This window comes from Macaca nemestrina, chromosome 7 (genome assembly GCF_043159975.1).
Source record: "Macaca nemestrina isolate mMacNem1 chromosome 7, mMacNem.hap1, whole genome shotgun sequence".
NCBI classification, from domain to species: Eukaryota; Metazoa; Chordata; class Mammalia; order Primates; family Cercopithecidae; genus Macaca; species Macaca nemestrina.
In genome coordinates this window covers 120,396,300-120,416,655 of record NC_092131.1, presented here as the reverse complement: position 1 = coordinate 120,416,655, position 20,356 = coordinate 120,396,300, and the positions used below count along the sequence as shown (strand labels likewise).

The window sequence follows — 20,356 nt, the reverse complement described above, 5'->3', positions numbered from 1 at the left end:
CTGGAGCCTCCTAGAGGGTGGAGATTGGGAGGAGGAAGAGATCAGAAAAAATAACTAATGGGTACTGGGCTTAGGATCTGGATGATGAAATAATTTGTACAACAAATTCTCATGACATGAGTTTACTCCCTTGGCAGTATGTAACAAACGTGCATGTGTACCTCTGAACTTAAAATAAAAGTTAAAGGAAAAAGACAGTGATGGCAGCAGTAGTGATAATAGTGGCCGGGATCAGAGCACTTAGCTGGCCGGCATTTCTGGGCGCTGGTGTGAGTCATAGGTTTCTGTGAAATATCTCATTTACTACTTACTCTAGCCCTGTGAAGAAGCCATTGTTATTTAGCTCTGTTTTATTGATGAGGAAACTGAGGCTTAAAAAGAGTCAGCAGATTGCTCAGAGTTAATTCGCTGCTTAGTGGAGGAGCCAAGATTGGATCCAGTGAAGACAGGCTGGTAGGACCCCAAAGCCATATTTTTAACACCTACACTAGTCTTTGACTAGTTGGCAAGAAGAAACACATAAAATGGCTAGTGAGGTCATATTTTATAAGTGGATTTACATGAGCCAGAGGCCTGAGTTCAGGGTCTTTGTATTTCCATGCGCTGGTCATAGGGCAGGTTGGCAAATACTCTAAGCTTCAGTGTGCTCATCCTGTGAAATGAACATAAAACTTTTTGCTTTCCTGTCTCTAAGAGCTTTTGCAGGATAAATGAGATGATGGATTTGAAAGTGCTTCATTGTATACAGCAGAATGGGGTGGGGGGTGTTGCGGGGGAGGTGAAATGATACAGTTGTCAGGGCATGCAGTTAGGAAATGCAAAAGTATGTAGAATATAGGGTCCTAAAAGTAATGGAGGATTTAACAAGACACAGCGTGTTGTCAAGCTGAAATAGAGTGGTAGAGTCCTGGTATTATCAAGAGGAACTTCTGAGGACAGAGACAGTATTGGCATAGAAAGGAGCCACAAAAAATACCTAGAAAGAGGGGAGCAGAAGAGATTTCACAAAAAGGAAACAGTGTACACAGAATCTCAGAGGCAGGAATGAAAAAGATTTTGTTGGGAGACAGAATGGTTTATTCTGTTAGAGCCGAGACTCAATTTATGTCATGGAAGTTAGGTTTAGATAAAGAACAAGGGAGGAGGAACTAACGTTTATTACTGTCTGTTCTGTGTTAGACACTTTAGCAAGGACTTCACCTATTTGATCCCTTTTTAAATCATCCCAGTGGTCATGGGAGCCCTCCCTTGGCAGATGTTAGGAAGGTCCAGCAGTGGTAATATCTGCCACCTGGAGGACACAAACTGTGCTGGTCAGGGCAGGAGCTTCAAGCCTCATTTCCACCTCTGTAAAAATAAATGCAGTGATAGCTCCCAGCTTGTATGGTTGTAGTGGGGAAGGCAACAAGCATAGACTGTTTAACATGGGCCTGAGGTATAATGAAGGGTGAATAGCTGGTAAGTAACAGACAGAAATTATTAAGCACTGTATAGCTGCTAGAGTCAGTTTTTTGTCTATATATTTTTAATCCTCACCAAAAAACCTACAGGGTCAATGTTTGAAATAAATCTCATTATCTTTAAGTGACTGAGGATCATGAAAGTGGCGTGAAGAGAGAAGGCAGCTATGCAGGTCAGATGAGCCGTACCTTTGTCCTCTCTCAGCTGCTTGGATGGTGATGATAATGGTTACATTTATGGAGCACCTACTGTATGCCAGGCCCTTACTAAGTCTTCACACACAGCATCTCATTTAACCTTGCAAGAGCTCACTGAAAAAAATTACTGAGGGCGTGAAGTAACATGCCCAAAGTTGCACAGCTAAGTGGGAGAGCCATAGATGATAGTCTTCTTCTACTCCAGAATACGTGCTTTTAACCGTGACTGTTTGTTTTCTTGGAATGTAGAGGCTAGTTCTGGATTCAGGGCATAGGAACTTGGTAGTGATGGATGGTCTCCCAGGAAATAAACATTAGGGAGGAGGGTGGTAAAAGAGGGTCCGTGATGCACGTGGGGCTTCATCCCATAAGACCTCTCCACAGTCTTTGCAAACTGGACAAAAATGTGAATACACGAGTAAAGTCATTTAGCCTCCACTTCCTCTCCTCCAGTGACAAAGAATTCTGTACTTCCCCAGACATCCTCTTCCGCTTTTAATTCTCTTACAGCTCTTTCTATTGGGAAGATCATCCCAAAACCGAAAATAAAAATGCTGACCGAATTCCCTGAACTAACTAAGCATCTAGGTGACACAGAACAGCAGAAGTGCAAAGCAAGAGAAATGGGCAAAATAAACTTACCCTTAAAAAAATGTTTGTGCCAACTGCTTCTGCCCTGGTTTCCCAGGCAGAGGATGTTAGAATTCCTCCCCAGCCAAGGGCTTAAACACATTTACAAAGCTCCCTGGGTTCTGCTCATCAGCACATCAATATTCTCTAGCCTCTGGGTCCTTGTACCCTGCTCAGGGACTGGGATTTGGGGCACCAGACTCTCCACCTTTTGCCTCCACTCTGCCGGCTGTCCATGTGCTTTACAGTGGGGTTTTCACATAAGATTACATTCAAACAAAGGATTGCCAGCAAAAACTGTTTGCCAGCTGCTGACCTAGAAGGATACCTTTGTCCTCTGGAGTCTGAACAGTACTTGAAGTGGTTGGAAGGGTGGCCGTGGATTACAGTGTCTGGGGAAGACTTAGTGCCTGGCTCCTGCAGGCACAAAGCCCATTTCATTCAGTGGCAAAGGGCTCCTGAGCTTGATGTGAGAATAGCATGGGCAACTATGCGTGAGCTGCCTTCAGGCACTACAAAGAAAAGACATCTCCTTTTAACAAAGTTGATTTTGCCCCATCCACGTCCTTCTGAGGATAATATCAAGGCTCCCTGCTGCCCTTTCCTTGATCCCAAACAGCTTCCTCCCTGCCTTCAATGACAGTCATGACCCCAGTGAATCAATGTGAGCCCAGGGTTCATGCTCCTAACCTCTTCTCACTGTAAAGTGATATGGATAATGTATTCCCTGCTGCCTCCCAGAGTTACTCTGAGAGTCTTTTGAGATGATGGTGATTGTTGTCAGTTCTGGAAACCTGACAGAAATGCAAATGTATAGCCAGTGCCAGCATTCAGCTCAGAAATACGGGAAGAGAAAAGGAACAAGAGTGTACTTTCAGCATGACAAGCTGTGGGTGGGGAGACATGTAGTCTCTGTTGTTCTCCCTCGTCACCTTCCCCTTCCCCTTCCCTTCCTTCTATCTAGCACCTTTTGTGCCAAGCACTATGTGTTGCACCCTTCTGCGCCAATTACATGACTACAGTTTCAATATGTGGCGAAGCTGTTCATGCCTCTGGCAGCCCAGCACCTTCTGGTGATCATTCATTGCTCTCCCATCCCCCTAGGCTGGAAATTTTCTCTCTCCCCAACAAAGGACTAATAAAGACAGGGCTAATTGTATTTACAGTAGCTGTATCTTAGGGGTGGTGCAAGCTTTGTGCATTTTTCTAGCTTATTTTCCAGTAACAAAGCACTCGTTTCCCAAACTATTCGTGTACCAGAATAAATATGCAGATAAAGGAAATTGAAGGTTGCTTTCCCAATAAGAAAGTTTAATCAGACTGTGTCTGCCAGTGTATTGTGCCAATCATAATCTTTTCTTTATAGGAACTGAAGCATCTCATCCTTGAAGCAGCTGATGGATTTCTGTTTGTGGTGGCTGCTGAGACAGGGCGAGTGATTTATGTGTCTGACTCCGTCACCCCTGTTCTGAACCAGCCCCAGTCAGAGTGGTTTGGGAGCACACTGTATGAACAGGTGCATCCTGATGACGTGGAGAAGCTGAGAGAGCAACTGTGCACCTCAGAAAACTCAATGACAGGTCAGTGGAGCTCCCTTTATGAGGCTGTTTGACTCTAGAGGAAATTCTTGGTCAGGCGTGGTGGCTCACGCCTGTAATCCCAGCACTTTGGGAGGCTGAGGAGGGTGGATCATGAGGTCAGGAGATCGAGACCATCCTGGCTAACACGGTGAAACCCCGTCTCTACTAAAAATACAAAAAACAAAAAATTAGCCAGGCGTGGTGGCAGGCGCCTGTAGTCCCAGATACTCTGGAGTCTGAGGCGGGAGAATGGCGTGAACCCAAGAGGCAGAGCTTGCAGTGAGCCGAGATTGCACCACTGCATTCCAGCCTGGGCAATAGAGTGAGACTCTGTCTCAAAATAAATAAATAAATAAATAAATAAATAAATAAATAAATAAATAAATAAATAAATCTGTCTCAAAATAAATAAATAAATAAATAAAATAAAATAAAAAATAAAAAAACAGTAATCAGGCCAGGAAGCTGGAGGCCATAAAAAGCTGCTTAAAGGTGAGGGAATATATTTGACTTGGCCTGTGTGATAGCTTCATTCATTCGATAACATTTAAAAATCCATTTTTAATACATCACCTTTTTCTGTATTTTACTTGCAATTAGTGTACATTACCACTAGAGGTTGTCGTTGATATATTAGCCAGATCCCTATGCCCTGTTTGAAGTTTATGCAGTAAGCATGTGATTATCTGTGATCCTGACCATAGACATTCATTACCCAGGCCTTAGTTACCTGAAATCTAGTTCCTTATTGAAATGTTTAAATACAGTCAATTCTACTCATACATGTTTCTAAAAATCACTGCAATATACACAATCATGCAATAAAAACTATAGGGCTTATAGAGAAAAAGTGGTTTAGAAGCACAACACTCAATAATTTGTCAGATAAAAGCAAAAATAAAAACCTATTATAAATGGTAGCACACCTTTAACATTAAGTGGTTAAGAAATGTATACATCTTACCATACATATGGCAGTCGAGTTTGAAAATGACCTAAAGTTTGTTTATGGAGGTGGTATCTGAAGGTGTGGTCATTTGTATGTTATTGTGAAGTGGTAGGAGGAAAGTCACCTGAAATCAGACAGAGAGTTTTAACTGCAAATGTGGAGGAGTGTGGCTAATAACACACTGTGGACCCAGAGAGCTGACTGATGTCTGAGGTATGTGAATTTTGTGTATTTCCATGTGGCTCGGTTCAGCTAGGCACAACCTTTCTATGTTCATTTAGTTTTTCTTACAGATAGGCAAACATAAAATTTACATTATGCTCAGATTGTTCCTTAATTTGTCAATTACATTGAACAAATTTGCATTGTTGAAACAAGAGTTGTAGAAGTGTTATACCAAAATATTTGCATTCTGCTCTATGACAGATATATTTGTGTTGTCATTCTCCCTGATCATATTGTGAGCTGTTGTATTCTCACTTACTTTTGTGTCTGCCCACAGTGCTAAACTCAGTGCTTTGCCCATTGTAGGCCTTCAGCAGAAGCCTGATGAATTAGTGAGTGTGTTGTTTATTGTGGTCAGCCTAGGATGCCATAACAAAATACCACAGAATGGGTTACTTAAATAACAGAAATGTATTTTCTCATAGTTCTGGAGGCTGGGCATTCAATGTCCTAGTCCATTTTGGCTGTTATAACAAAATACAATAAACTGAATATCTTTTAAGTAACAGAAATTCATTTCTCACTGATATGGTTTAGATCTGTGTACTCACCCAAATGTCATGTTCAATTGTAATTCCCAATGTTGGAGGCGGGCCCTGATAGGAGGTGATTGAATCATGGGGGCGGGTTCACCTGAATGGTTTAGTACCATCCTCTTGGTGCTGCTCTCATGATAGTAAGTGAGTTCTCACAAGATGTGGTTGTGTATAGTACCTCCCCACTCTCTCTCTTGTTCCTGCTTCTACCATGTAAGACACCTGCTTCCCTTCACCTTCTGCCATGATTATAAGTTTCCTGAGGCCTCCCCAGAGGCCAAGCAAATATCAACATCATGCTTTTTGTACAGCCTGCAGAATGGTGAGCAAATTAAACCTCTTTTCTTTGTAAATTACCCAGTCTCAGATATTTCTTTATACAATGGGAGAACAGACTAATACACTCACAGTTCTAGAGACTGGGAAGTCCAAGATCAAGGCACCTTGGTGTCTGGCAAGGGCCTACTTTCTGGTTCATAGATGTTGCCTTCTAGCTGTGTCCTCACATAGTGGAAGGGACTAGCTATCTGTCTGGGATCTGTTGTATAATAGTACCTAATCACCTCCTAAAGGCTCCATCTCCTAATATCATTATCTGGGAGATTAGAATTTCAGCGTATGAATTTGGAGAGAGCATAAGCATTTAGTCCATTGCATTCAAGATCAGTATGTCAGCAGGTTTGTTGTCTCCTAAGGCCCTTCTCCTTGATTTGGAGATGGCCACCTTCTTTTATTCTCACAAGAATTATAACCAGCCTAAGTGTAGGTCTCTCCTCTGTGTGCATGAATCTTTTGTGTCTCTCCCTCTTCTTATGAGGACACCAGTCACTAAATTAGAGCTCACCTATATGATCTCATTTAAGCTTAACGATCTCTTTAAAAGTCCTGTCTCCCAAATACAGTCACATTCTGGGGTATTGGGGATTAAGACTCTAACATACCAATTTTAGTGGGGAACACAATTCCACCTATAATAACACTTATGATAAGACTGAGTCAGATGTTGCTAAAAGTGAGGGGTGTACAGTTGTTTTGGAAGGATATTAGTAATTTTCTCAGTGCTGATGATCCAAGATGTATAAAAGGAGGAAGAGGATAGAGAATTAAGGTGTAAGGATAGCGTCTTTTTCTCCTGGCAGTAAGCTTTGATGTGCTTGTAAAACAGCAATGCTGAAATAGACTCAGAAAGACTCTTTCTGCTACCCCATTCTCCTGCCTGAATTAGCAAACTCCACATAGAAATCCTAAGGAAAACACCTTATAAAGTTAAATATTTGGGAGGGATGTAAAAGGGGAAAAACCAACCAACCAGGAAATGTTGGTTTGACAGCTGAAATCACCTTCTCTGGAAAGTGCTGTCTTTCCCAGACTTCCATATGTGACCACAGGATGTGGCTTTTGGAAACCCAGTCAGGAGACCCAGCTGGGGAAGCTGCCAGGGAAGCAATGGTCAAGGCAGGTCAGGCTCTGGCCAAGGGTATAGCCAGCTGGTTCATCAGAGTTGGATGGACATTTCTGTCCCTGTGAAGTCTGAATATGTGTGGGAGAGTTTAAACAGGTGATGCAAACCACATCTGAACAGAAATGTCCTCGGAGTGGACACTGGACTGTGGCAAGGCAGCCAGAACTGGTGCAGTGGAGGGCCTCCTCCAGGATGCTAGAGAAGACCCTGTGAAAGGTGAAGAGCCAGGCCTCTGAGCTCACCTATGGGCCAGGCCCCTCTTGTGAGGAACAAGATGAGGCTGGAGAAGTGGGTTCTTATTCTTAGGGTAGAAGAGAAGACAGGGTCTCTTTCACAGTTATAGGGTATGATGCGACTTTCCTAGAACATACAACAAACCCTTGTTGATTCCGTGGGGGAGAGCTTGGAGGAGCTCTCTGAAACTGGGCTGCTACTCAGACAGGCCTTAGGGTTTTCCTGGTGCTCAGGACAGGACTGGAGTGGGCTTCATATGTAACCAGCCCAAGCATAGGTATAATTTTAAAATTGTATTAAAAAGCCTCAGGTGTGGCATAATGCCTTTATTTATTGGACTAGAATCTCTCAAACCCTCCTGTCCCTGGACTCATGTGGTTTTAGGCCTGGTAAGAGGTGACATGGTCCACTATGGGAGAGTCAGGGTAGAAGAGTGTTGAGGCGAGGCAGGGAGCCAGACAAGGACTACTGGAGTGGGGGTGGCTTAACTAGGGCAGCCTGACCTCCTTTCCCAGTGGAGTTTCCCTCCTCTGAGCCTCTCTCAGTGGTGATTCAATGTCTCATTTGTTGGACCTGCAGGGTCACCTGTACTGAACACGTGGAGGTTTGTATGTGCACGGGGAAGGGGACAAGAACCCTGATTTCAGTGGGGCCTGCAGACTCCTGTTGGCTCAGGGACCCCAGAAGATCAATTTGGTTGCAAAGAGTTGCAGCATCTGGAGTGATGGTGATGGTGGAGTTCTTTGTTGAATTAAATTTTTTCCTAGCTGGAAAGGTGGCGATAAAGAGTGGGTGAAAAGTTATATACAGTCTCCTTAGAAACATCATGGAGTGATGTGGGTCAGTGTCATGATCTGACTTGTCTGTGAATAAAACTAGCATTTGTCCACATGGAGAGAGAATCGGTGAAGCCTTACCATACAACAGTGACACTGCTAGTGGAAAAGTGCTGGAAAGGGGGTTGGGAGCTCCTTGCTTTTGTTCTGGTTTTCACTTTGTGATCTTGGCAAGTTCCTTTCTTCTCTGACCCTCATTCTCCTCATCTTGACCCGAGAAGTTTCTAAGGCTCCTTCCGGCTCTGATTCTACTCTTTTGTTCAAGGCCTCATCCACCAATGTAAGAAATGGAGGCAGACTGGAGGAGGGGGACTGGTAAAAAACCCAAGAGAACCTATCCAAAGGCTCAGGGCCATGAGTCCAAGCCCCTACTGCCTGCTGCTCAGGAGACCTGCTCTACTGCGATGAGCAGCACACACAGAAGAGGGGTGGCATTCCTTTGGAAGCTTGAGAGCCATGCAGCAAGTGTGTCCCTTCTGCAGGACCTGAATCAGCAGTAGTTACAGGTGGACACCACTAAGTGCTTTTACTGTGGATCACCAAAAGAGGAACCTCACTCTGCTCAAGTACTTATTTTGACAGGCAGGCGGAAGGGATTGGCTATCTCAGGCTGAGGAACTGGATACACACCGGGGAAATCTCTCCACAAGCAATGCCTGAGGAGGGCCGAACTTTCCCTTTGTAGGGGTGATTGGGATGTTGAGGACTATGAAGATTCTAGGGACCTCAAAGGGCCAGTTAGGGGAGCCAGCATCTTCCAGAGACCTTGCTTCCAGAAAAGAGAGGCTGTAAAACCAGCCTGGATTTAACTGACAAAACCACCTCCCAACTGGCTTGAGTGAAAAAGAAATTGGTGTAAAGGGGCACCACTGGCCTCAGGCATAGAAGGATCCAGGTGATGAAACACTGCTAATGAAAGAATAGTCAATCTTCTTGATTTGTGGATTTTATACTGACAAATTCACCTTCTAGCCAAAACTTACCTATGACCCCAGACATTAATGCTCATGGAGCTTTTGTGGTAGTTTATGGACATGTGCAGAGCGGCAAAAAATTTGCATCACTTGATATACAGGTTTCCAGCTGAGGTTGGACAAGGTGACACCCCTTCTGCCTTGTTTCAGCTCATACTGTGAACAAGTATCCTTTTCATGCTCTGTTTGGGGCCACAGTTTTTGCATTTTTGGGATTTTTCTTGGTTACTTCACTGTTTAAAATGACCCCTGAGTGGTGTGCTGAAGCCAGTGTTCTACAGCTCAGGATGGCTGTGATGTGCCTCACAGAGAAAACAGGCATTTTAGATGAGCTTTGTTTGGCTGTGAGTTCAATGTCAATGAATCAACAGCATATGTTAAATAAGGTGTCTTTAGACAGAAACACACATAAAACAAGATTACTTATTGATCAGTTGACAAGAACGTTATAAACAAGAGGTGTGCAGACCGAATCCCCTAGAAGCAGTGGTTCCGTATTTGCTAATTCAGTGTTCACAGGAACTCTATAGGACATATACCTCGAATAATGAGAACCAACTGTATACATATATACTCTATGTACTATATATACTATATATAATGTATGTCTGCTAGTCTATATATACACTATGTATGTATAGTCTATGTATATATAGTCTAAATATAGTATATATAGACTGTATATATAGTACATATATACACACCATATATACACACTATATATACACACACACTATATATACACACACATATATATACATACTATATATATACACACACTATATATACACACACACTATATATTCTCTCTCTCTATTATATATTTATATATATATATATGTTTCTTTTTTTTCTCTATCTCCTGGCTTTGCTTTCCTGTGTGCAGGATTGATTCTCAGGAAGGCTCTCCTCACATGACAACAAAAGTGTTTACTAGATGTGTTGGGCTTATAGTTTCCTGACTCCCAAAGCACCAGCAGAAACAGGGTGCCTTTCTCCAGTGGTTGTAGCAGACATCCTGGGCCTGGCTCTCTTGGCTCTTTTTGGTCCACCTGCCCTGCTCTTGGCTGATCCTGATGGCCAGGGAGACTCTGAGCTAGGATGTGAGGTCAACCTACCTCTCCACCCAAGGCACTTGGATTCAGAAAGAGAAGATTCCCTCTTGGAGGAAATAAGGTGCTGTCTGTCACTAAAACAAAGAAGAGATGGTGGGCAGGCAGACAGCAGACAGGCACTGGCTGGCCCAGGAGAGCTGGCCTCGGTGGTACTGGAGGAGCTCCTTATGGGGAAGGATGCGTGTTCTGCAGAATGGAAAGTGCCTTTTCCTCTCACCAGGAATGCTGGGATGTTTGGGTTACAGGATTCTGAGCAGAAGATGGAGCAGATGTCAGGCATGGAGGTGCCGGAATCAGATGAAAGTGGTGTCAGAGAGGGGCCACAGAATTAATGATCCTGGATATCTGAGTGGCCTGAGCCCCAACTCTCTGCAGGGAAGGAGAGGACCTGATGAGAGGCCCAGGGCATTCCAGGTGATAGCAGAGCCTGTGACTGTAACTGGATATGCCCAAGAGGTGGGGTTCAGAAAGCAAGCAGGGAGCAGCAGAAGCAGCTTGGCAGGGGCCGCCCAAGGGAGCATGGAGTGAGCGGATTCTTTATGCCTTCCGGTGGCCTTTCCCAGGTTCCCTCCTGTGGCTGTTGAACTCTGGAGAACCTTGATCCTGGTGAGCAGAACTGGAGGTGCCTTGTGGGTGACCTCAAGCACTGCCCTGGGTGGGGATCGCCTGGCTGTTCTGGCTGGGAAGCGGATGTGGACAAGCATAACCATGGACTCTTCAAGACAAGGTTGATTTGGCCTGTTTCCCCTGTGTCATACTTCCGTGGCTCTGTTTCTGCTGGACTCTTCCTGCATTCAGAGAATTGGGTCAGCATTTTGGTTCAGTGTAGAAAATAACTTCAAAATAGAGCTGTCCAATAGCAGAAGAGGGTGCAAGCAAAGGCCGAGCACTTGTTAGTTTATTCATTTATTCATCCATTCAACAAGTACCTGCCTTGCATGGCTGTAGAAAGGTTATGTAGGATGCAGCTTACCTCGTGATCAGCCTCTCCTTCCCCTATCTCCTATATGTAGGAGTCCCCAGCTGTTGTTGAATGAACGAATCCCCATTTGCCAACCATTCCGGCCCAGATTCTTTGTGATAATTTGTAGAGAGCCTGAGCCAGGTTGGTCCCCAAGGGATCTGGCTGGAAAGTTCCTGTGCATGATTCATTGTCCCAATCAGCTGTGATTAAGCTTTCCTGTCTCCCTGAGAGCTTCATGGAAATCCAGAGATATTTTCAGCCTTGGATCACAGGATTTGGCTAGGCTGTGGTCTGGGCACAAATAGCAGCTCACGAGAACAGCTCACCAGGGAGCCATTTTCAGCCAGCTCTGCAGCTCTGCTCATATACCTTTCATGAGGCTACATTTCCATGAGAGTTTAAAGATGGTGGATTCACTGAAGAGTCTCCCTGCCTGGGAGAGAGGACATCTGTGGAACACTCAGTGCATGTTGCATTTATTCTTCTCATTAAACCATCACAGCTGTGTGGGTGGCTCACACCTGTACTCCCAGCACTTTGGGAGGCTAAGGCAGGAGGATTGCTTGTATCCAAGATTTTGAGACCAGCCTGAGCAACATAGCAAGACCTTACCTCTACAAAAAATTTTTTAAAAAAATTAGCCGGGTGTGTCAGGAGGCTGAAGTGGGAGGATCCCTTGAGCCCAAGAGGTACAGGTTGCAGTGAGCCATGATTGTGCCTCTACATTCCAGCCTGGGTGACAGAGTGAGACCCTGTCGCAAATAAACAAATAAATAAATACCATAACAGTGAAATATTAATAGCTATAATGAATTCTTTTACTTTTTTTAGATATAGGATCTCACTACATTGCCTAGGTTTGTCTCAAACTTCTGGCCTCAAGCAATCCTTCAGCCTCCTCCCACGTAGCTGGGACTACAGGTATGCACCACCATGCCTGGCTAATTTTTAAATTTTTTTTTGGTAGAGACAGGGTTTCACTCTGTCACCCAGGCTCAAGTGCAGTGGCACAATCATAGCTTGCTGCAGCCTCTCTTGAGCCTAGGAGGGGCCCAAGCATTTCTCCCACCTCACCTTCCCCAGTAGCTGAGACTACGGGTGGGTGTCACTGCACTTGGCTAATTTTTTAATTTTTTGTAGAGATGAGGTCTTGCCATCTTGCTCAGGCTGATCTCGAACTCCTGGCCTCAAACGGTCCTCCTATCTCAGCCTCCCAAAGTGCCAGGATTATAGGCATGAGCCACCGCAGCTGGCCATCTTGCATTTTTCTAGCACGTTTACCTATTTCAGTGGATATCAACCCTAGTTGCACATTAGCATCAATCACCTGGGGAGATTTGATAACTACACTTGCCCAGGGTTTGCGAAGGGAGCTAGGCACTGGTGTTTTGTTAAACCGTCCCAGATGATTCTGATGCACAGGAAGGGTTGAGAACCATTTGTCATTTGGGCCTCATCAAGGTCCTATGCATGGGGATTATTGGCCCCATTTCACAGGTCAGGAGCATGAGGCTTGAAGTTGCTGAGACGTTCTCAGGGTCACACACCTGAGGCCGAATGGCTGCTACAAAGTAGAGCTCATAGTCAATGCCAAAGAAGCTTATTGCCTTTGGGGCATCTTGAGACAAAAAAGCCTTGGCATGACCCAATATCCCTGGGTCACCAGGAGCCAGAACAGTGTTTAGTGGGGTTTGGGCATATGGTGGTGAATGGCATGAAAACTGCGAGACTGAGGCTCACATGCCCAGGGGTCTCTAGGATCCTGTGGAGTCTAGTGGAGCACTTCTCAAAGTGTGGTACTTAGGCCAGATGCATGAGAATCAGAAACTCTGGAGGCCCAGAGATCTGTATTTTTATCTACCTTTCAAGTCATTGTGATGCATGTTAAAGTTTGAGTACCACTGACTTAGTGAAACCATCCTGGGACTTCATATCAAGTCATCTGGATTGAGTCCACTGTTATTCTTGGCTTTGCCAAGCTCTTTGATCTCTGAGCTTAGCTTTTCTCCTCAGAAAGGTGGGGGATCTGTGACTTTGTGAAATGTCTTATTAATTATAGAACTCCATGCACATGTTTATTTGAGTTTACTTGGGAGGTAAACCCTGGTAAAATCTGTTAAGTATGTTTCATGCGTATGCTGCACTTGCATCCATGAAGTGCAGGGAGCTTCTTAGAGATGCAGAATTGCAGGTCCCATCCCAGGCCTACTGAATCAGGATGTACGTTTTAATAGGATTCCCTAGGAACTTATATACTTAGATGCACATTATAGTTTAAGAACTGCTAAACTAAAGAATTTAGCAAATAGTGATTGTGCTGGGGGCTGCTTGCAGCAGCCTGGGTTGAGGGTATCCTTTAGCAGCTGGGACTGGCATGAAGTGATGGGATCTGCCCCCATGACTCAACTGCCCAACTTGTCTTTGCACAGCTCTCAGGCAACCAGGCCTTGGTGGGGAGCAGCTAGAAGTGTAGCTCTGGGAGTTTGCTATCCCCTCTATGCTTGCTATCTAGGGCAGGGCTGACTAGGCACGGGAAATGTATATGGCAGCACAGCAGCCTGTAGCAGCCTTGGGAACCTTGCTGCACAAGCCCATACATCCCCTGCTCTCCACTGGGGTCAGCACGAAGTTTCCAGGTTCAGCAGGCGGCATCCTCCACCGTGGAACAGGAGGAGAGCGAGGAGCTGGTAGCGTGCTCATCCTGTCACCCTGGGAGGACCCAGGCTAGAGCAGGAAGAAAGCCAGTTATACATGATGCCGCAAGGGACAGCATGCACCTCCTGGAACATGTGTGCCTGGGAAAATAGCTGCCAGTTGTCAACATGCAGCCTCAGCCTACCCAAAGCAGCTGGGCCTTCTTCCTGACACTTTGCAAAAGAGGGCAAGGACAGACTGTTGAACTCAGCTATGTGGTTGAATCCTTCAGTGGAAGAATGTGAGGCAGATAATTGGTCCCACAGGGGTCCTGTGAACTATGCAGTCCACCCCTGGGGTGTCAGTTCTGGAAAAAGATGGTCCATTTCCAAGTGTCAGTCATGAAGGTAACTTCATAAAAACTGTACTTTCAAATATATAGCTTATTTTCTTTGGAATACCCAAACTTAGTCTTTGGACTAATGCCAGAATCTGAATCCTGAACACGTTCAGTCCATTTCTTGCTATATTAGGTAACATAGATAAATGTGGCAAAAAAAAAAAAAAAAAAAAACTTGATTTGATCTCGACTCAACTATTAACACTGTTATTGAGTTTCTGTTGTTTGAAATAGAAATAAAGCATTTTTATGGCAAGAAAAGCATGTTTATTTGACTTAGGCCCCTTGGAATTTGCCCAGTTGTGTAGTAAACACTTAAAAACAAAGCATTTAGGGGTAAGTTGCCAGAGGTGCTTGGTAAATGCACGTGAGAATGAAATCTGAGAATTGCTTGCTGGTTGTTTTTTGTATCTTCACAGTGACTTTCCCACTAGAAACCTCAGCCTCTTTAGATCTGTTATCCCAGATGTTTCTTTGGAGCCAGTTCAGTTCTTTCTCGTTGTTAAATATTTATACAACCTGCCTGTTTTGCTTCGCTACATGCATAGCATGGCTGATGCTGCTGAACTGTTTGTGTTTTTTTCCTCATATTTTATGTTGAAAGATATTCCATGAATCTGGACAGATTTCCAGCCCAGGCTGCTGGGTTCATTATCGCTCTTGTGTCACAGCAGATAAAGGAATCAGAGTGGTGCTTTTGCACACATTGCTGACTCTGGCTGGAAGGCTGGCCTCCCTGCACAGAGTGAGCTCTACCAGCCCTGTGTGCTAAGGAGTGGTGGAGGTCGGGGGAGGGGGCATAGGGGTGTAGGGAGGCAGCAGGGGAGTGGAAGAATCCCTGTACTTGGAGTCAGATGAACCTGGTGACAGTTACAGTCCATGGCCTTTACCTTGGGTGAATGACTTAACCTCCCTGAGCCTCAGTTTTCTCGCTTGTAAATGCAGACAATAATGCATCTCCTACAAAACTGCTTTGAAGCAGGCATTCAATGACATATGGGATAGTATTAATGATAGTGTTTGGGAATTGTAGAGAGTTCATTCATCTTTTTTAATTACTGCAAATTCCACTTAAACAGTCCTATAGATCAGTGGTTTCCCAAACTTTCCATCTTGCCCTGCTTTGTTTGTCTTCTTAGCTCTCTAAAATGTGTCTTAGGATTTTGGTACTGTTGACAAGGGAAGATGGGTAGGCCCTGATCTTTGTTAGTTTTGCCCCTATACAAAAGCGTGACATGTGCTCGAGAATCTCCATTGCGGGCTCAGGTAGAGGAGAGGGAATAAAAGAGGCACTTACTTTTTTCTCTCTTTTTGTTCTATTCATTCTTCCATTCATCCAGCACATATTTAGTGAGTACTAACTAACTTGGTGCAAGACATTGTACTAAGTGCTGGGGATCTAGTGATGAATAAAACCCATGTGGCTTGGCTCTCAGGGAGTTTACAGTTCAGTGGGGAAAAGAGACACTAAAGATATAATCACATCTAACACACTGTGATAGGTGTTGTGGAGGAAAAGGCCAGGAGGGCAACAAGAACAAACAACAGAATGGGACATATCTGGGCAGGTTGGAGAATGCCCCTGTGAGTGACTGATACTTGGTGAAATCTGATAAGGCAGCAGAAGGCAGACAGGCAAGGAGATGGTGAAGGGTAGGGAGAGTGGATGCTGACTCCAAGACCAACGCAGGCCACTGAGGATTTTAACCAGTGGAGGCCCATGATCCATGTTAGATGTGAGACGCTCACTCTGGCGACAGAGTGGAGAACATGTCATAGGACGACCAGACAGCTTTGGGGTATTCAAGGTTAGGAGGATGCTAGAGTTATCCACGCAAGGGGTTGCGGAAGAGTATAGTTTCCTCTGGCTGCCATGGTACATTACTACAAACTGGGCAGGTTAAAACAATGGGAATGTATTATCTTGCCGTTCTGGAGATCAGAAGTCCAAAATCAAGGTGTCAGCAACCAGGTCAGTTCTTTCTGGAGGCTCTGAGGAAGAACCTGTTCCATGGCTGTCTCCTAGCTCTGGTGGTAGGTGACAGTCCTTGCTATTCCTTGTAGACACATCGGTCCAATCTCTGTCTCCATCATCATGTGGTATTTTCACTTTGTGTCTCTGGGTCCAAGTTTCCCTCTTCTAAGAATACCAGTCTGTTGGATTAGGGCCCACCTTAATCTAGTATGACCTCATTTTAACTTGATTCTGTCTACAAAGAGCCTCTTTCCAAATAAGATCACATATGCGGTTCTGAGTGGACGTGAATTTTGGGCAGGGGGTGGTGGGAGACACTGTAAAACCCAGTATAGATTGTAGCAGTGGAGATGGAGGGAAGTGGTTAAATTCAAGAGATATGTAGGCAGTGAAACCAACAAGGGGAGTTTATCCACTCACTCTAGTTCTTTACCCAAATAGTGTTTTAAAAAAGCTGACGTCTAGAGTCTTTGGTGGCCTCGTTGGTGCCTCTTGTTCTCGTTGTCAGATCTTTTCTACTAGAAGTGAGTTTAACCATGGGGAGGACAGGAGGCACCTCCTCAGCATCCCTGACTTGTCATGTTGAGTCAAGCCACAAAATCCACTGCTTCCTTTGATGCTTATGCATTCACTGACAGATGCCTTTGGACCCACCAGCCTATATTTGTAGATAAACTTGGGTGCAATGCAGAATGTGCTCATTGTGCTCTGCTGGGAGATAGGGATACTCACTACTGTTAATTTTTTATAATCATTAATCACCTACGCAGTGAGTCAGCAGAGGTACAGCCTCAGGAATGGTCTTCCAGGCTGTGTGTGGTGTGGGATTTGATTTGCCCCATCATGTAGGCATGGAGCCCATTCAGATGTGAGCGTGGATACAGGTTGAGCCTTGCTGTATCTATTCCTCTGCTTCACTTTCCTGCTCTGTTCCTCTTCATTTCCTTCCAGATGGGGCTACTGATGCTCACCACTCATCCATCTGGAGTAGGCTGAAGCCACTCTAGGTGGGACAGAGCAGCACTTCCCCCTCTTCCTCTCCACACCTCCCTGATATGGCAGGGCTTGGAATTCAGTCGCCATGCAGACTCAGGCAGGCAGTTGAAGTCCTCCGGGCTGCCCCTTGCTGTACTTCTCCCTGCTTCTCATCCTGCCCAGCCCTGAGCCTGGGCTTCCATCTCTCTTCGCCTGCCTTTGTCCTGACCTGATTCATCCTCTCCTGCCTGAGTCCTTCCCACCTGCCTGTGCCTTGGGCTAGACCTGCCCCTTCATGCTGTCCATGTGCACAGCAGCAGAGCTGGGCACAATCCAGAGCCGAGGTCAGGGCTGTTTTTTGCTGAGAGCAGTGGCAGATCGCCACACTGAGGGTGGGTTCAGATGGGGCGCATAGAGGGGTCCAGGCCAGGAACTGATGCAGGAGAGTGTGCAGGGAGATGGGCCAGAATGTCCAAGTGGGGAACAAGCCATGCACATCCAGGAGTTGAGAAGTTTGGCCCCCAGCTCAGTACATAGTCTGTGAGTGACACCTGGCCCGCTCAGGCCTGGCTCTGACAGCCTGCAAGGTACAGGCTCAGTTCCCAGATGTTAGACTTAGATGACTGGTACTTGACCATTGTGCCTACATTTCCAGAGGCTTCCTTTATAATTGGACTCTGAAACCAGACCAGGGCATCCGTCCCTCACCAGTCTCCTTCCTCTTCCTGACCTTGTCTTCTAGGTATGCAGACCTCTCATGCTTTGTTCATGGCAACAACTTCTTAGGGAAGGGATCTAAAACGGAAGTATACCTGGGCATTGCAAGACTGGAAGAGGAGACTTGCCCACTAATGTCACTGAATGACTGGATTTTCCATGCATGGTAAATATTTCTTTGTAAGAGAAATAACTGAGAGGACATAGCCTCCCAAGCACAGGGCTTACAGGGAATCAGGGAGGCTGCCAGGGATACAAGTAGAACAGCCCTCACTGTGAACCTTATGTGCATTTTATGTACACATCTAACTGGGTTCTCCCCTTTGGCATTAGAGAACAAGCCGCTTCCCTCTAAACAAGATTCTGTGGTCCAGGGAGCTCTTCAGCCTCTGCCTGTGCTGGGCTGTTGGGAATTAGGAAGTTAGGTTTGAGAAGTAGGGAGAGGTGGCCTGGATCCAGGCCTTTCCCAACTCCCAATAACACTGCGTCTCTGTCCTGAATAAAGAAGGAGTAGGAGGTTAAAGTTCTCTTCAGTGGCTTAACATACGTATTTTCCATCCCACCAAAAATGTATGTGAATCTTGCTTTAAATTCATGCAGAGATTTAACCATGTAACACTGGTGTGCTACTTTATAATGCTAAAAGTCACCTCCTAAAGTTCCTACATTCCCATTTTCTTATTATGGCTTTTCTTGAAACAAGGCACACCCAAGTGACGCCTGAAAAACGTTTATTACAGCTTTGTAGATAAGTTTTTAAAATTCCCAGCTCTTAAAACAGTGGTTCTCAATCTCACTGTGCATCAGAATTCTGTTCATTTTTTAAGAAATTCAGATGCCAGGACTCCACTTCATTTCTGTAAACTCAACTGTGCTATGGTGAAGTTCAGACATCTGTCTTTCAAAAGCTGCCCTGATGATTCCAGTGTGGACCAACTACTGCTCCCCAATAAGACCCCTGCCAAAAACCCCCACACATAAATAAAATAATACAACCTAATTTGTCCTTTATCTAGGACATAAATTTCAGGAAGATAGTTTCTTAATTTACTACCACCGAAAACCAAAATGTTAAAAATGTAATCAGCAACACAATTGAAAAATGTGCAGCACTTGGCATTTTAAGTCCTGTTTGAAAGAGTCTTGATTTCCTAATGAAGTATCTTTTATCCTAACTTGGATGTTCAAAAAGCCAATCGACAAAGACTTTTTTCTTCCTTCTATAACAGGAAACTACAACAGAAATAACCTACAAGTGGTATTTTTTTTAGGCAGATATAATTAATTTGAGTTACTTTGGGATGTTTGAAAAGACAAATTGAATCACTGCTTCTTGCTGGTATGATTTAGATTTCAGTAATCATCTCACGTGATGGTCATATTTTGTAATACTTTGGTTAAAAATAGCTTTGTTGCAAAAACTCCAGCGATAAAGAAAATAAAATAGTTTCCTTTAGCTTCACCAAAGACAGACACATTTCTCTCTGAAATGTCATGACTCATGCCACATGGCTAAATAAAAGTGCATGTATAGCACTGATCTTTCCTGTTTATTGCTTTTTTAGTAGAAGCTAATTGAGGAAAACATCTGCATCCAGTTTTCCCTTTATTTTTGTAGATTCTTTTCTTCTACTCCAATGCAAAGCCTCCCTGGCCAGTCGTTTGCTCAGGCAGTGATCTGATAGATGGCTTTCAGTTTTCTCCTTTTGGGTGATGACATAAATGACTCTCCAGTGAGCTATTTACAATGCCATTCTTTAACCTTGAGCTGAGTGCACACATTCTAAGGACCTGAACTCACAAGAGCTCGGCATCATGAGGGTCACACAGGCTGACTCTTCTCTCAGTTCTATAGCTCCCTCCATAACAGGCCTGTGAAGGGGCCACTGGTTTCTTTTTGAACACCTGCAGTGGCGGAGCTGGCCGCCTCGGAAGATAGCCCTTTCTACATTTGAACAGTGCACTTGTACTCAGGTTGAAGTTACCCCATTAACCCCTGCCTTCATTTTAGACAGCACAGCTCACATTGCTTGCTAGGGCTGGGAATCGGCAGATGCGTGGACTCACCGACAGCCATGGTGGGGAGTTAAGAGCATGGACTTTCTGCCTGGGTTTGAGTCCTCGTTTCCCCGCTGACCAGTTGGGTGATCTTGGACAGGGTACAGGGATCCTCCCTGAGCCTCCAGTTCCTCATCAGTGTTGGTGTGAGGATGGTGCCCGAGACAGTGCCCGGCATGGCCTGGGTACTCAGTAAATGCTTGTCATCTTTTCTTTTATTTCCTCCAACCATAGGCAGCTTTGTCTTGGGAGGTATTCTCAATTCCTGCCTGGTCAGGGATTCGTGCACACACTTTTGTGAGCACTCTCAGGAGAAAGTGGTGAGAGAGAGAAGCTGGATAGGTCAGGACAGGTCAGAAGAGAGGCCAGGCAAAGATATGATTCTGGGGAGTCTAGCTTCAACCTAATCTACAGGGACAAAGCTTGGGAGAGTA

At 44.9% G+C, this 20,356-nt stretch overlaps 1 protein-coding gene across 8 annotated transcripts in view; it reads left to right on the top strand.

Moving 5' to 3' along the window:
* Positions 1–20,356, top strand: part of LOC105493104 (aryl hydrocarbon receptor nuclear translocator 2) — a 201,482-nt gene that overhangs the window by 69,158 nt on the left and 111,968 nt on the right. For all 8 annotated transcript variants that reach the window (XM_011760538.2, XM_071100814.1, XM_011760542.2 and 5 more), the window contains one exon: positions 3,655–3,868. In XM_011760538.2, coding sequence (XP_011758840.1) covers positions 3,655–3,868 — 214 coding nt within the window. The remainder of the gene's footprint in view (positions 1–3,654; positions 3,869–20,356) is intronic.